The following is a 16,231-nucleotide window of genomic DNA, read 5'->3' on the forward strand; positions in this document are numbered from 1 at the left end:
TTTTTTGACAAAGAAAATGTATTTACTGAGCGATAATGTAAACACCCATTCCTCCAAACAAGCTATTGCCCAATGGATTGATGATCATATTATGAGCACAAAAAAACGGCCCTTTTAGTCTACAAATGCTGTCAGTAGAGGTGGTGTTAAACCTATTGAAGTCATTACCTGATGGTAAATCCACAGATTATGATCTTATGGATAATGTTTTACATCGCTGTGCTGCTCCCAGATTGCAGCTCCACTGAAATACATATTTAGTTGGTCACTGGAAAAGGGGACATTTCCAAATGTATGGAAGCATGCTAAACTGTGTCCAATCCTGAAGGACAGCAAAGAATCCATTACTCCTGCCCATAGTCGACCAATCAGTCTACTCCCTTCACTCAGTAAGATATCGGAGGGTATTGTGAGGAGACAAATATAGGAGGTCATGGAGAAAAATGATCTGATCTCAGCATGCTTATCGCACAAACCATTCCACTACCACTGCATTGGTTGACATGACCGACCAGTGGCTCAATACTATGGATAATGGCAGGTTTGTGGGTGTACTATTTTTAGATTTCAGTGCAGCATTTGATTTAGTGGATCATGAAATCATTTTGACAAAATGAATGCATTATGGTTTTAAGGAGGCAGCATTGAATTGGATACAGTCATATCTAACTGACATACTGCAGGGGAGCTGCCTTGGGCCACTTCTTTACTTAGTACACCAACGACCTTGAAGCTCAAGCTACTATATTTGCAGATGATACTGCAATTCATACAGCAATACAATCGGTACAACAGGTACAGCAAGCTCTACAAGTAGAGCTGGGAAATATCAGGGAGCGGGTTTGCAGGGGAACAAACGTGTTCTGAACCCCATGAAAACCAAGGTTATGTTGGCCTGTTCCACCAGAAAAAGGCCAACACAGCATGGGATACAATTAAGCATGGGGGAGGAAGTACAACCTGAGGAAGTGGCAGAAGCCAGACAACTAGGAGTGCAGCTAGACAGCTGCTTATCGTGGTCGTCTCAAAGCATTCATTGGGAGTCAGGTGAACTATTGTTCTGTGTTCTGGGAAAATGCATCAGCAAGTTAAATTAGGAGGATGCAGATAGTGCAGAACAAAGCAGCAAGGATTGTTTTGAAGGTGGAGATGTGGGTCTTCTGTTGTAGTCATGCACAATGCTCTAGGGGTGGTCATTAATCGACAAGATGATTGAAGAAGAAAACATGCTTATTTTATTTCATAATATACACCATTTAAAACGGCCAAACTCCATTCACAACAGTATTCAGTTGGTAAGAGACAGTCATTAAGTCGATACTACGAATAGACTGTTCACCATCTGTGTTATCCAGACGGAAAAGACAAATAGGCAAAATAACATTTCGATTCAGACTAATAAAGAAATTGAATAATTTATCTGAGCAAACCAGAAACCTTTCAATATGTAAATTCAAATAATACTTTGAAACCATTTAAATGTAATACATTGGAAGGTTGTGCAGGACTACGGTAGATGAAGGAATCAACCTATCTTTTCAGATTGTTAGAGTGTTTATCTGGTCAATATGTCAGCGTATTATGTCTGTTTGTAACAGTGTGTTATATGTGAAAATGTGATCGCATAATAAACTGTATTTTAGTGTTTAAAGACTCCTGGAAGATCAGTCCAAACGAGGACTAAAAGGGATCCTAATCCAATCAAAAACCCTCACATCCAAACGATGTGATTCATACACAGACACACAAACACCGTTTCAGAGTTGACTTCCATTACAAATGACTGCGTAGTAAGCATTCATCAAATAAAGCTGCATTTAGTCCAACTGAATTAGAAACTAATCATAGACTTTAGAGAGATATTTTCTGCAGACTCTCTTATCTTTTCTCTCCTCTCCAACGGTACGGCACAGTGTGCAGCTCTGCCTCCAACCCAGAGGGAATACTTCACTAACTCAACTTTAGCTGCTGCTGCTGCTGTTATCTCCGCCAGACGAGACGGGAGCAGTAAGCGTCAAGCGGGGAGCGGCGCGGTGGGTTTGTCTCTATGGTAATTAGCTCTTATGTGTAAGCATAATTCCCCGTCCACGCTACGCTCCTCTGCCACTACACTCTCAGCACGGAGGAGAGGATAAAAGAAGAGGAGGAGAGGAGGAGAGGAGAAGAGGAGAGAAGGGGCGACAACAGAGAGAAACAGCTGAGTAATTCCGGAACTGGAACATTGGGTACATTCCGGGGGTATCTTTAGGGATTCCCCCAAGATTCAGGGAATCCCCGGAGGTTGACGTTTGATTGACAGGTCTGTCTGAGAGCATCTACTACATGGAATATTAGAATGGTGTAGAGAAGGAAAACAGTTATATCATCTTACAACTGTTCTAAATGACACCGAACAAAAATATAGTGTTATAGTTCACATAAGGAAATCAGTCAATTTAAATAAATAAATTAGGCCCTAATCTATGGATTTCACATGACTGGGAATACAGAAATGCATCTGTTGGTCAGAGATAGCTTAAAAAAGGTAGTGACGTGGATCAGAAAACCAGTCAGTATCTGGTGTGACCACCATTTGCCTCATGCAGCGCGACATAGCGTTGATCAGGCTATTGACTGTGGCTTGTGGAATGTTGTCCCACTCCTCTTCAATGGCTGTGCGAAGTTTCTGGATATTGGTGGGAACTGGAACACGCTGTCGTACACGTCGATCCAGAACATCCCAATCATGCTTAATGGGTGACATGTCTGGTGAGTATGCAGGCCATGGAAGAACTGGGACATTTTCAGCTTCCAGGAATTGTGTATAGATCCTTGTGGCATGTGGCCATGCATTATCATGCTGAAACATGAGGTGATGGCGGTAGATGAATGACACGACAATGGGCCTCAGAATCAGGATCTCTGTGCATTCAAATTGCCATTGATAAGATTATATTATGTTTGTTGTCCGAAGATTATGCCTGCCAATACCATAACTCCACCGCCACCATGGGGCACTCTGTTCACAGCGTTGACATCAGCAAACTGCTCGCCCCCACACGACACCATACACACTGTCTGCCATCTGCCCAGTACAGCTGAAACTGGGATTAATCCGTGAAGAGCACACTTCTCCAGTGTGCAAGTGGCCACCGAAGATGAGCATTTGCCCACTGAAGTTGGTTACCACACCAAACTGCAGTCAGCTCAAGACCCTGGTGAGGAAGCCGAGCAGATGAACATCCCTGAGACGGTTTCTGACAGTTTGTTTGTGCAACAGTTTGTTTGTTCTTCGGTTGTGCAAACCCACAGTTTCATCAGCTGTCCGGTTGGCTGGTCTCAGATGATCCCGCAGGTGAAGAAGCCAGATGTGGCGGTCCTGGGCTGGCGTGGTTACAAGTGGTCTGCGGTTGTGCGGCCGGTTGGACGTACTGCCAAATTCTCTAAAACGACTTAAGGCGTGAACACTTACATAAAATTTTCTGGCAACAGCTCTGGTGGACATTCCTGCAGTCAAATTGCCAATTGCACTCTCCCACAAAACTGGATCCATCTGTGGCATTGTATTGTGTGACAAAACTGCACATTTTGGAGTGGCCTTTTATTGTCCCCAGCACAAGGTGCACCTGTGTAATGATTATGCTGTATAATCAGCTTCTTGATATGCCTGTCAGGTGGATGGATTATCTTGGCAAAGGAGAAATGCTCACTGACAGGGATGTAAACAAATTTGTGCACAAAAAAGCTTTCTGTGCGTATGGAAAATTTCTTGGATCTTTTAGTTCAGCTCATGAAACATGGGACCAACACTTTACATGTTGCATTAATATTTTGGTTCAGTGACTTTTGATTCTGATTCATTTGAGAAAATGCCAGTATTACACTCACTCACACACACACACACACACACACACACACACACACACACACACACACACACACACACACACACAGAGAGAAAGAGACAGGAGTCCTGTCAGGAAACAAAGCAGTCCATTATCATGTTGAGGCAGACACTTGTATTAGCATCCTGCCTCCTGCCTGCCTGCAGCCCCCAGTCTTCACTCGTCTACTGACAGGAGGGGGCAGGCCAGGGTGGACAGAACACTTGACATCAGACTGTGAGCTGGTTTGTGTCTGTCAGTATTTTCAGCTTAACCCATCCATTTCACACACACACATACACACACACACACACACACACACACACACACACACACACACACACACACACACACACACACACACACACACACACACACACACACACACACACACACACACACAGACACACAGACAACACACACAGACACACGCACAGCGTTGGTGCTTTATCCCTGTATGCTTTAATTAGTTGACCTCATGGCTCCAGTTCAGCCAATTTATCACCTCGTTGTGTTGATTAACACACAGGCACGGGCACGCAGACACACGCACACACAGACACACAAATCTCCAATCATGCTCTGCCGACCCCTGCTGTGTCTATCCACTGACCCTGAGTCAAACCTTCAACAGAACACAGAGAAGATAGTTGGAGGGAGAGGAGGAGTGAAGACAGGAGGAGAGGAGGAGAGATTTGAAGTGTCTCAGAATGTTTCGTAGGGAGGCAGGCTCAATCTTAGTCTCCTGCTCTCTCCTCCCCCTCCTCCTCCTCCTCCTCCTCCCTGTTCTTCCTCAGTCAAGCGGGTTTAACTGAGCCAGCTAAGCACGGCTAAACTGCAGAGAGAAGCACAATACCATAGAGATTATACTACCTCACAGTAATATCTCACCCTCACAATCACCTAATAGCAGTGAGAGACACAGAGAGGGAGGGCGAGAGAGGGGGATGTAATGAAGAGGACGTGGGATAAAATGAGGAAGAGGAAGAGATAAAAGGGATGAAGGGTGGGAGGTAGCACAAAGAGAGAGGGGTGGGAATGGATGGAGACAATGAAGGAAAGCAGGGAAAAGAAAAGCTGAAATGTTTTCTTGTTGAAGTCAATCATGCCTCTCTTTGTCTCTGACCAGCCATTGCAGAACTATAACACTTGTCTGAATTGGAAATGCCAGAGAGCAAACGCTTAGTAAAATAAAACAACCCTTGGAGTGAGACCACTGGCCTGGGCTGGGCCTGGTCGAATGTCTGTGTGACTCTTTTTTATCATTTTAATCCTGTCTTCCCTCGCTCTCACTCTCTCCGTCTCTCTCTTTCTCTCTCTCTGACTGTCTCCCTCTCTGACTTCTCTCTCTCTCTCTTCCGACCCCCATCTCTCTCTCTCTCTCGCTCTCTCTCTCTCTCTCTCTCTCTCTCTCTCTCCTTAACCAGACAGTCAATTAGGAGCCCTTCTCCACTAACAGTGTGGATGACCTTCATATAGAGCCATGATGAGGCTGGGCTATAAGACCAACACTGTACCAGAGGGCCATTTCAGGGCCACAAGGCCTCTACACACACACACCAGTTCCTCTGTATCTCAGCACAAACTGCTTGCATTTTTGTCAATGTATTGTGATGTGAAATCTAAGTGGAAAATACCTTGGATTTGAAAAAAATGATCAACTGCTGTTTTGAGAGTGGAATTTCACCCACAGGATTACGTCATCATGGTAACCACATTTTAACATATTTTATCCAACATATTGTACCTTTAAAGTATCACCAGATCTTCACCGCTAAATTGATCTATATAGAGCAATGTTTAGCTTAGCTATGATGCTTAGCTATGATACTTGTCTCTGGCAATGTGCAATCATGAGAGTAAATGTTGAGAGAACTCCACTAAATATACTTACTGTTGCTATGAAAGTCATTCCAAGAGGTAGGTTTAACAGAGCAAATTAGCTGTGACCATATTTGATCACTCATATATCATCAATGATGCTATTTAAGACCATGTAGCATTTGCAAAGTCATCAACAGCTATTGTCTCAATTCAACCCATGATTCATGAAAAAAATAGACAATAAATAGGCCCAGGGCCAGCCCTTGCAATTCTGCAGCTCTAGGTGAGACCAAAAACTGCTCCCCTGCAAAACTAGAATAGTCCCATTAAGAAAGATGAAAGAAAGAAAGACGTCTAAAAGACTGAAAAGACGTTGAAGTTAGGTTCAATTTAGGTTCTGAATGAAAGGTGAAAAGGCATATTTTCTGAACGTTGAAAATACGTACTTTGTGGACGTTGAAATCAGGTTCATTTTCAGTTCGGGACAAAAAAATTAAAATATGAATTTTCCAGACGTTGAAAAGATGTATTTTCCGGATGTTGAAATCACGCTTATTTTTTTCTGAATCGAAATTGAAAATACTTGTTTTTTGGGCCAAATCAAGGCTGTCCAGAATGCACAAAATCTGAACCAAAAATAGACTATGATTGTTTCAGATTTGGTCTGGACCGGACCAAAAACCAGTGTCCATGGATGTGGAAATCAAGGCCAGTCCGAACTGCACCAAAAAATAAACATTAAAAAGGCATTGGCGTCAGTCCATGCTAACTGAGGTGAAATTGAATGTTATGAATGCCCATCTACAGTATGTGGTAAGCCTACCGTTTATAAAAAAAGACGTCCAAAAGACGTCGCCTCTTGCTTACTGGGGTGTAGCCTACCATGTTGGCCCACAATGGAATTTTATGAATACCCATCATTGTGGTAGGCCCACCATTTGTAAAACAGGCTGTTGCAAATGCTTTGTTAGTCCTGACTTATCAATTTGGCTATTGAAGCTCTGAATAGCAGCTACCCAACTTTATCAGGAGTTATTGTGAGCCTATTTACAAAGTGTTTACAATGCGGGAAATGCAAAAGTATTTTCTTTTTCGCTATTATCAGCTTGTCAAAAATGTACAGATACAAACTTGAAACCAATGATCATGACAAGGGGTGAAACTCCTGGACAACAGTTGTGATTGTTCATTCCATATTGTCCATTTTACTTTGACCTGTCCTGTTTTTAAGATATGTTGTTTGTTATCATGACAACGCATTTTTTTTGATTGGGCGTCATTTAGGTTAAGCTATTTGATGTAAAACGTGTCTTAGGTTAGGCTATTTGATCAGAGAAACCTGCATGATGTAAAATGTGTCCATCTCATTACATTGTCAAACATTTTATCTCTAGCCTGTAGGCTACAGAAAAGGCCACATTCTCTTTCTACCATATCCTATATCTGCTACATGATTTACAGTGCATTCAGAAAGTATTCAGACCCCTTGACTTTTTCCACATTTTGTTACGTTACAGCCTTATTCTAAAATGGTTTGGGGAAAAAATCCAGATCAATCTACACAGAATACCCCATTAGGACAAAGCAAAAATAAGTTTAGAAACTGAAATATAACATTTACATAAATATTCAGCCACTTTGTTGAAGCACCTTTGGCAGCGATTACAGCCTCGAGTCTTCTTGGGTATGACCCTACAAGCTTGGCACACATGTATTTGAAGAGGTTCTCCCATTCTTCTCTGCAGATCCTCTCAAGCTCTGTTAGGTTAGATGGGGAGCGTCTCTGCACAGCTATTTTCAAGTCTCTCCAGAGATGTTCGATCGGGTTCAAGTCCGGAAGCCACTCCTGTGTTGTCTTGGCTGTGTGCTGAGTGCTCTGGAGCAGGTTTTCATCAGGGAGCTCTCTGGCCACTCTACCATAAAGGCCTGATTGGTGGAGTGCTACAGAGAGGGTTGTACTTCTGGAAGGTTCTCCCATCTCCACAGAGGAACTCCAGAGCTCTGTCAGAGTGACCATCAAGTTCTTGGTCACCTCCCTGACCAAGGCCCTTCTCCCCTGATTGCTCAGTTTGGCTGGGCGGCCAGCTCTATGAAGAGTCTTGGTGGTTCCAAACTTCTTCCATTTAAGAATGATGGAGGCCACTTTGTTCCTGGGGACCTTCAATGCTAGATCATTTTTTTGGTACCCTTCCCCAGATCTGTGATATGACAAAGTGGGCACTGCTTATCACAGGACAGCATCAACGCTCAAGTAAAAAGACCTTATGCCACTGGTTGAGAGAAATTGTCATTGTTTTGGGGCAGAATTATGTGAGGTTTTATGTGTTGTTGTTGGCGGTGTTACCTAATGAGCGGGCCGACCATCGGTTTCAAGGTCTATTTGGTTTAAAATTGTATGATATTTAGTGTCTAACTTTAATTCCAGTTTGTCTACAAATTAAACATTATTATGTTGGATTCCCATCTCCATCCAAAATCTAAGTTAAAGAACAGGACTGACTACATTTAGCAGACACTCTTATCCAGAGCAACTTACAGGAGTAATTATGATTAAGTGCCTTACTCAAAGGTACATTGACAGATATTTCATTTAGTCGGCTCTAGGATTTGAACCAGCAATCTTTCAGTTACTGGCCCAACGCTCTTAACCGCTAGGCTACCTGCCGCCCTACGACTAAATCAAATCAAACTTTATTTTTAAATCAAATCAAACTTCATTTAAAGTTTGATTTGATTTACTCCTCTTCTTTAACTTAGATTTTTGGTTCAGATGGAGACGTGAAGCCAACTTATCAATTATTAATTTGTTGACAAACTGGAAATAAACTAGCCAATCAGAAGATCCATCTCCTTCAAATGTTGATATTTGGTTGGTTTGACAACCAAACACATTTCAATATCCCATTTGAAATACAATAAATAGCCTATTAACTTGTCGACATGTTAACAAACGATATGTTGGATTCACGTCTCCAACTCAACCAAAAATACAAGCAAAAATATGGGATTAAGCCAGTGGCTCAGATGGAACTATCCATGCAGTAGATTCATCTACTTTAAACGTTGATATTTGGTTGAGTTGTCAACCAAACACAATTCAATATTACTTCCGTAATGAAGCAAATAGCCTAAAGTTAAGGCTATCTTGCAAACGTAAAATGCGTAACACATCCATGGCCAACTCCAATGGCAGATAAAATACTTTATCATTGACATACATTTAAAAACATTAACATGTAGAGTGAGTGTGTGTGTGCGTGTGTGTGTGTGTGTGTGTGTGTGTGTGTGTATGTGTGTGTGTGTGTGTGTGTGTGTGTGTGTGTGTGTGTGTGTGTGTGTGTGTGTGTGTGTGTGTGTGTGTGTGTGTGTGTGTGTGTGTGTGTGTGTGTGTGTGTGTGTGCGTGTGTGTGTGTGTGTGTGTGTGTGTGTGCATCTATCAGTTACACATACATGTCAGTACATACACACAACAAGTAGGTCACATGGGGGAGAGGCGTTGCACCGTGAGGTGTTTTTGGAACCAGGTTTGCTGTTTACATGCGCTATAAAAGAGGGAAGGGAGTTCCAGGCACTCATGGCTCTGTATAGTACTGTACGTTTCCTTGAATTTGTTCTGGACCTGGGGACTGTGAAAAGACCTCTGGTGGCACGTCTGGTGGGGTAAGCGTGTGTGTCAGAGCTGTGTGTAAGTTGAAGATGCAAACCATTTGGAATTTCCAACACATTAATATTTCTTATAAAAACAAGAAGTGACGCAGTCAGTCTTTCCTCAACTCTTAGTCAAGAGAGATTGGCAAGCGCAGTATTAATATTAGCCCTCCGATTACAATGAGGAGCAAGACGTTCAGCTCTGCTCTGGGCCAGCTGCAGCTTTCTTTGCAGCACTTGTGTGTGGTGTCAAAAAAGCACAAAATCTATTTATTACAGACAGACCTCTCCCCATCTTTACAACCATTGAATCTATATATTTTGACCATGACAGTTTGCAATCTAAGGTAACACCAAGTAATTTAGTCTCCTCAACTTGTTCAACAGCCACACCATTCATTCCCAGATTCAGCTGAGGTCAAGAACTTGATTTATCTCATCGGGATTATTGTCCAGAAAAATGTCGCCGGAGTGGATGGCTGCTGTTTAACCAACTGTGCTATTTTGTATGTTTTTCATTTTGTACATAATTTGTGTGTTTTTCATTTTGTACATAATATTGATGCTACCTTCTCTTATGACCCGAAAAGAGCTTCTGGACATCAGTACAGCGATTACTCACCTGGAACTGGACAAAGATTTTTTCTTTAATGAGTCTGACACGAAGGATATAATGTTGCTCCCGGACAAGGCCCAATTCTCCGTCCTTTGCTTGAGGAAAATAAGGAAATACAGGGGGCGCAGGTCAGGGTGCCTTGTGAGAATTTGTCGGCAAGTGGGTAAGAAGCCTCTACCACCCATTCTATTGGTCAACGTGCAATCACTGGACAATAAACTGGATGAGCTCCATTCGAGACTATCCTACCAACGGGACATTAAAAACTGTAATATTTGATGTTTCACAGTCTCGTGGCTGAACGACGACATGGATAACAAACAGTTGGCTGGGTTTTCCGTGCATCGGCAGGACAGAACAGCTACGTCCGGTAAGACAAGAGGTGGGAGTGTGTGTCTATTTGTCAATAACAGATGGTGCATGATGTCTAATATTAAGGTAGTCTTGATGTATTGCTTGCCTGAGGTACCTTATGTAGTACCTTATGATAAGCTGTTGACCACACTATCAACCAGGAGCGTTTTCATCTATGTTTCTTGTAGCCGTCTATTCACCACCACAAACCGACGCTGGCACTAAGACCGCACTCAACGAGCTGTGTAAGGCCATAAGCTAAAAATGAAATGCACATCCAGAAGCGGTGCTCCTAGTGGCCAGGGACCATAATGCAGGCAAACTTAAATCAGTTTTACCTCATTTTTACCAGCATTTCACATGTGCAATCAGAGGGAAAAAAACCTAGACTACTTTTACTCCACACACAGAGATGCGTACAAAGCTCTTCCTCACTCTCCATTTGGCAAATCTGACCATAATTCTATCCTGATTCCTACTTTCAAGCAAAAATCTAAAGCAGGACGTAGCTATGACTCGCTCAATACGGAAGTGGTCAGATGCCGCGGATGCTATGCTCCAGGACTGTTTTGCTAGCACAGACTGGAATATGTTCCGGGAGTCATCCAATGGCATGGAGGAGTATACCACCTCAGTCATCGGCTTCATCAATAAGTGCATCAATGACGTTGTCCCCACAGTGACCGTACATACATATCCCAACCAGAAGCCATGGAATACAGGCAACATCCGCACTGAGCTAAAGCCTAAGATGCCACTTTCAAGGAGTGGGACACTAATCCGGATGCTTATAAGAAATCCCGCTATGCCCTCAGACGAACCATCAAACAGGCAAAGCGTCAATACAGGACTAGGATTGATTCCTACTACATCGGCTCTGACGCTCGGCAGATGTGGCAGGGCTTGCAAACTATTAGGTACTACAAAGGGAAACTCAGCCGCGAGCTGCCCAGTGACGCGAGCCTACCAGACGGGCTAAATGCCTTTTATGCTTGCTTCGAGGCAAGCAACACTGAAGCAAGCATGAGAGCACCAGCTGTTCCGGAAGACTGTGTGATCAGGCTCTACGTAGCCAATGTCAGCAAGACCTTTAAACAAGTCAGCATTCACAAGGCCGTGGGGCCAGACGGATTACCAGGAGGTGTACTCAGAGCATGCACGGACCAACCTGCAAGTGTCTTCACTGATATTTTCAACCTCTCCCTGACCGAGTCTGTAATACCTACATGTTTCAAGCAGACACCATAGTCCTTGTGCCCAAGAAAAGGCCTCGTAGCACTCACATCTGCAATAAAATGCTAATTAATTACTTAAAAATCATACAATGTGATTTTCTGGATTTTTGTTTTAGATTCTGTCTCTCACAGTTGAAGTGTACCTATGATAAAAAATGACAGACCTCTACATGCTTTGTAAGTAGGAAAACCTGCAAAATCGTCAGTGTATCAAATACTTGTTCTCCCCACTGTATATAGCCTCATTATTGCTATTTTATTGTGTTATTTTTTATTTATTATTATTATTATATGTTTTGACACACCTTGGCACACCTGTATTAGGAGAGTTTCGCCCATTCTTCTCTGCAGATCCTCTCAATCTCTGTCAGGTTGGGTGAGTGAGTGTGTTGCTGCAGAAATAAATAGGGCTCCAAAAAAGAAGAAAAATGTTCACTACAAAAGTTTTATTTTTCTCATTTTGAGCACCTGCCCCCTGAATTTCAAACAAATATTACACAATTATCCTCGTTGAAGTGACTTGGTGATGAATTGGTGTGGGTGGTTTCTCTGTTTCGTTAGTGTGAGTCACCGTTACCTCAGATAGGATGATGAGGATGGTGACATGTGAACAGGCAGTTAACCCACTGTTCCCAGGCCGTTATTGAAAATAAGAATTTGTTCTTAACTGACTTGCCTGGTTAAATAAAGGTAAAATAAAATAAAATAAATAAATAAATAAAAACTGCGGCTGGATTTTATGTGGCCTTGGAATTCATAGTTCTGTAGACACGAACAACATACTCACTGCTCCCTAGTGCGGAAGGAAAGAAAACACCTCCTACTCAGGTATACAAATAGCTGGTGGGTGTGGAACACCGTTTTGGTCTTTACGTGTCCAACAAGATACAATAACACTATTTGAAGTGTTATATAAGCTTTTAATGTGACACGTCAAATAACACAATTCTATTAGAATGTTGTGTGTGATGAATTTGCACGTGCAAGCCAAGCGCCAACACTATCAGTAGCACTGTCAAAGCTGTACAAAAAAGTCTGCAAACAAGCACACACTGGCAACGAACAATGTGTTTTCAATACCGCGATGGCATTATTTGTTCCACCGCAACTTCTTGGGTAGCTAGCTTTAGCTTGGTACCTAACTAGCACCAATAGATCCAGCCTGAAAACAATGACCAGTAGAGACTACAGTCATTTGACACGCAAAGACCAAAACGGCGTTCCGTAGGTGGCATGACAACTCAACATGCTCGAACGCAATGAGAATACAGTTGTAAATGGCATCCAATGTCCTCACTGCCCCTGTTTCTACTAGGGCTGGGAATTGCCAGGTACCTCACGATATGATATTATCACGATACTTAGGCCAATACGATATGTATTGCGATTCTCACGATTATCACGATTCTATATGTATTTTTATTCGATACTGTGATTGAATTGTGATTCGATATTCCAAACATATTGCTCACCACACAGTGCCTTTGGAAAGTATTCAGACCCCTTGACTTTTTCCACGTTTTGTTATGTTACAGCCTTATTCTAAAATGTATCAAATACATTTTTTAAATCATAAATCTACACACAATACGCCATAATGACAAAGCGAAAACAGGTTTTCAGATTTTTTTCAACTTAAAAAACAGAAATACCTTATTCAGACCCTTTGCTACGAAACACGAAATTAAGCTCAGGGGCATCCTGTTCCCATTGATCATCCTTGAGATGTTTCTACAACTTGTTTGGAGTCCACCTATGGCAAATACTATTGATTGGACATGATTTGGAAAGGCACATAACTGTCTATATAAGGTGTCAGAGGAAAAACCAAGCCATGAGGTCGAAGGAATTGTCCGTAGAGCTCCGAGACAGGATTGAGTCGAGGCACAGATCTGGAGGTCCCCAAGAACACAGTGGACTCCATCATTCTTAAATGGAAGAAGTTTGGAACCACCAAGACTCTTCCTAGAGCTGGCCGCCCGGCCAAACTAAGCAATCGGGGGACAATGGCCTTGATCAGGGAGGTGACCAAGAACCCAATGGTCACTCTGACAGAGCTCCAGAGTTCCTCTGTGGAGATGGGATAACCTTCCAGAAGGACATCCATCTCTGGAGCACTCCACCAATCAGGCCTTTATGGTAGAGTGGCCAGATGGAAGACACTCCTCAGTGAAAGGCACATGATAGCCAGCTTGGAGTTTGCCAAAAGGCACTTAAAAACCTCTCAGACCATGAGAAACAAGATTCTCTGGTCTGATGAAACCAAGATTGAACTCTTTGGCCTGAATGCCAAGTGTCACATCTGGAAGAAACCTGGCACCATCCCTACGGTGAAGCGTGGTGGTGGCAACAACATGCTGAGGGGATGTTTTTCAGTGGCAGGGACTGGGAGACTAGTCAGGATCGAGGGAAAGATTAACAGAGCAAAGGATAGAGATCCTTGATGAAAACCTGCTCCAGAGCGCTCAGGACCTCAGACTGGGACAATGGTTCACCTTCCAACAGGACAACGACCCTAACAGCACAGCCAAAACAGCACAGAAGATGTCTTGGGACAAGCCTCTGAATGTCCTTGAGTGGCCCAGACAGAGCCCGGACTTGATCGAACCTGATCGAACATCTCTAGAGAGACCTGAAAATAGCTGTGCAGCAACGCTCTGCAGAGAAGAATGGGAGAAACTCCCCAAATACAGGTGTGCCAAGCTTGTTTTTGCTTTGTCATTATGGGTAATCCTTTTTGGAATAAGGTTGTAGTGTAACAAAATGTAGAAAAAGTCAAGGTGTCTGAAAACATTCTGAATGCACTGTATGTCTGCTGCAGAGGGAGAAGAGAGAGCCATGAGAAAACAAGTTTTGATCAGTCATGGAAATAAAAGTGCTGAAATCAAATTAGCTCCCTTTTGAAAAAGAACATGGAGAACATGCTATCAAAGGACAATTCTGGAGTTTTGGTACAGGTACAGCCAACTAGCGCAAAAATAATGTTGCTCTATTGTCAAAATGACACAATACAATATATCATCAAAAATAATTTCCCAATTTATAACTGTATCGTTATTTCCCCCAATCACTAGTTTCTATCAACACACACACACACACACACACACACACACACACACACACACACACACACACACACACACACACACACACACACACACACACACACCTTACCTAGCCACCCTGCTCCAGAGTTGGGAACACACATGTCCAGCTCGGCGCTGGGCAGGACGAACCCCACCACGAACACTTCCACTCCATCAGACATCAGCGCCATGCCCAGCACGAAGAACAGCTGCCACTGAAACCTGCCGTGGCCACACTCCTGCATGATCAGCTCATACTGCTGGGCCAGCTCCTCCTCGTCCGCCTGCCTCTCTTGCTCCAGGTCCTTACGGTCCCTCATACTGTCTGAGACAAGTTGACCCAGAGAATCATGCCCGTCTCTAGGCTTCCCGTCAGCAGGCACCCCCTGATACTCCCCCTCATAGATCTCATCTTCATCATCGTGACCCTCCGTGGCGTCACTGGCATAGTCTTCCTCGTCTTCGTCTTTGGCGGTAAGACCGTCGTTGCCGTCGGGCTGCGTGTAGGCGTAGCGTCCGTCATCATCATCGTCGTCCTCGTTCTGGAACTGGCTGTAGTTGCGTTGGGAGGAGTACTCGTCCGCGGCGCGGTTGACGACCTTGCTGACCTTCTTAGCGGCATGGCGTTTGGCCTCCTTGGCGATGTCCTTGGCGCCCTTCACCAGTGACGTCCTGTTTTTGTACGACTCGTCCATCTTGCTGACTCTGATTCTATCTTCCTGTCTTTATTTGCCCTTTAGCGAACCAGCTAGGTCAGTTGGGAACCAATGTTCACTGGCAAAAAGAACTGCCAAAAAAGCTGACCTAAGTGTGAGAGAAAATTAGAAAGTAACTTACGTTAGCTTACTTTCTTACTTTCTTCTGTTACAACAGGGCAACTCAGCTGCAGCAAATCACAGTAAGTTGGGAGATGGTTCAAATGATACTAGCGTTGGCTAGTGGTGTGAGGGAGAGCAGATCTCTATGGCAGTGGGATGGGAGCAGGCACACGGTTGAGAGGTGAAGACAGCTGAGTTCCAGTAGGAGAGATCACCATCCACGCTGTCTTTCACAGCTCATCTTTCTGTGGAGAGAGATACATTTGTTTAATTTCTGGTCCAGCAGTTTTCAGATTTAATGTCCCATCTCAGTGTCAGTCTCTAAAGTCAGGTTCTCTGCAGAGTGGACTGTTTGTGCCTGTAGATTTAGTGAGGAAGCCTTGAGGACTTTAGTGTACTAGCTATAACTCTCCCTCAACATTATCAGGGGATCTGTCTGTGACGCCAATGGCAGGAAACGAACGTAAAAGGCGGAAACAAGGGACAGAGAGAAGGGGCTAAATAAAAATGGAACCATTCCATACACTCTCTGACTGGAATGGGTCTGAGACACCCATGTGATCTGTTTGGGGGTCTACGAGTTCCGGTTAGGTCTGATCCATCTAGTCCAATACGGTACATTCCATCTAGTTTCTGTGTTCCGTCTCTAGACTGGTCTAGCGTTTGTGTATTCTGTCTGAGCATGTGTGTCACATCCTGCTTCACCATTAAATCAAAGATGTAATCACATTTTATATGTCACATGCGCCGAATACAACGGGTGTAGACTTTTCTGTGAAATGCTGGT

The 16,231-nt window shown here is 43.4% G+C and overlaps 1 protein-coding gene across 2 annotated transcripts in view; it reads right to left on the reverse strand.

The window, feature by feature from the left end:
• Positions 1 to 16,231, reverse strand: part of LOC110509327 (synaptic vesicle glycoprotein 2C) — a 62,464-nt gene that overhangs the window by 31,588 nt on the left and 14,645 nt on the right. Inside the window, exon 1 of one of the 2 annotated variants that reach the window (XM_036968061.1) lies at positions 14,715 to 15,321. In XM_036968061.1, the coding sequence (XP_036823956.1) occupies positions 14,715 to 15,321 (607 nt within the window). Of the gene's footprint in view, positions 1 to 14,714; positions 15,690 to 16,231 lie in introns of those variants that run through there. The other variant, XM_036968060.1, reaches the window with a different exon arrangement.

The sequence above is a fragment of the Oncorhynchus mykiss genome, chromosome Y (assembly GCF_013265735.2).
Source record: "Oncorhynchus mykiss isolate Arlee chromosome Y, USDA_OmykA_1.1, whole genome shotgun sequence".
NCBI classification, from domain to species: domain Eukaryota; kingdom Metazoa; phylum Chordata; class Actinopteri; order Salmoniformes; family Salmonidae; genus Oncorhynchus; species Oncorhynchus mykiss.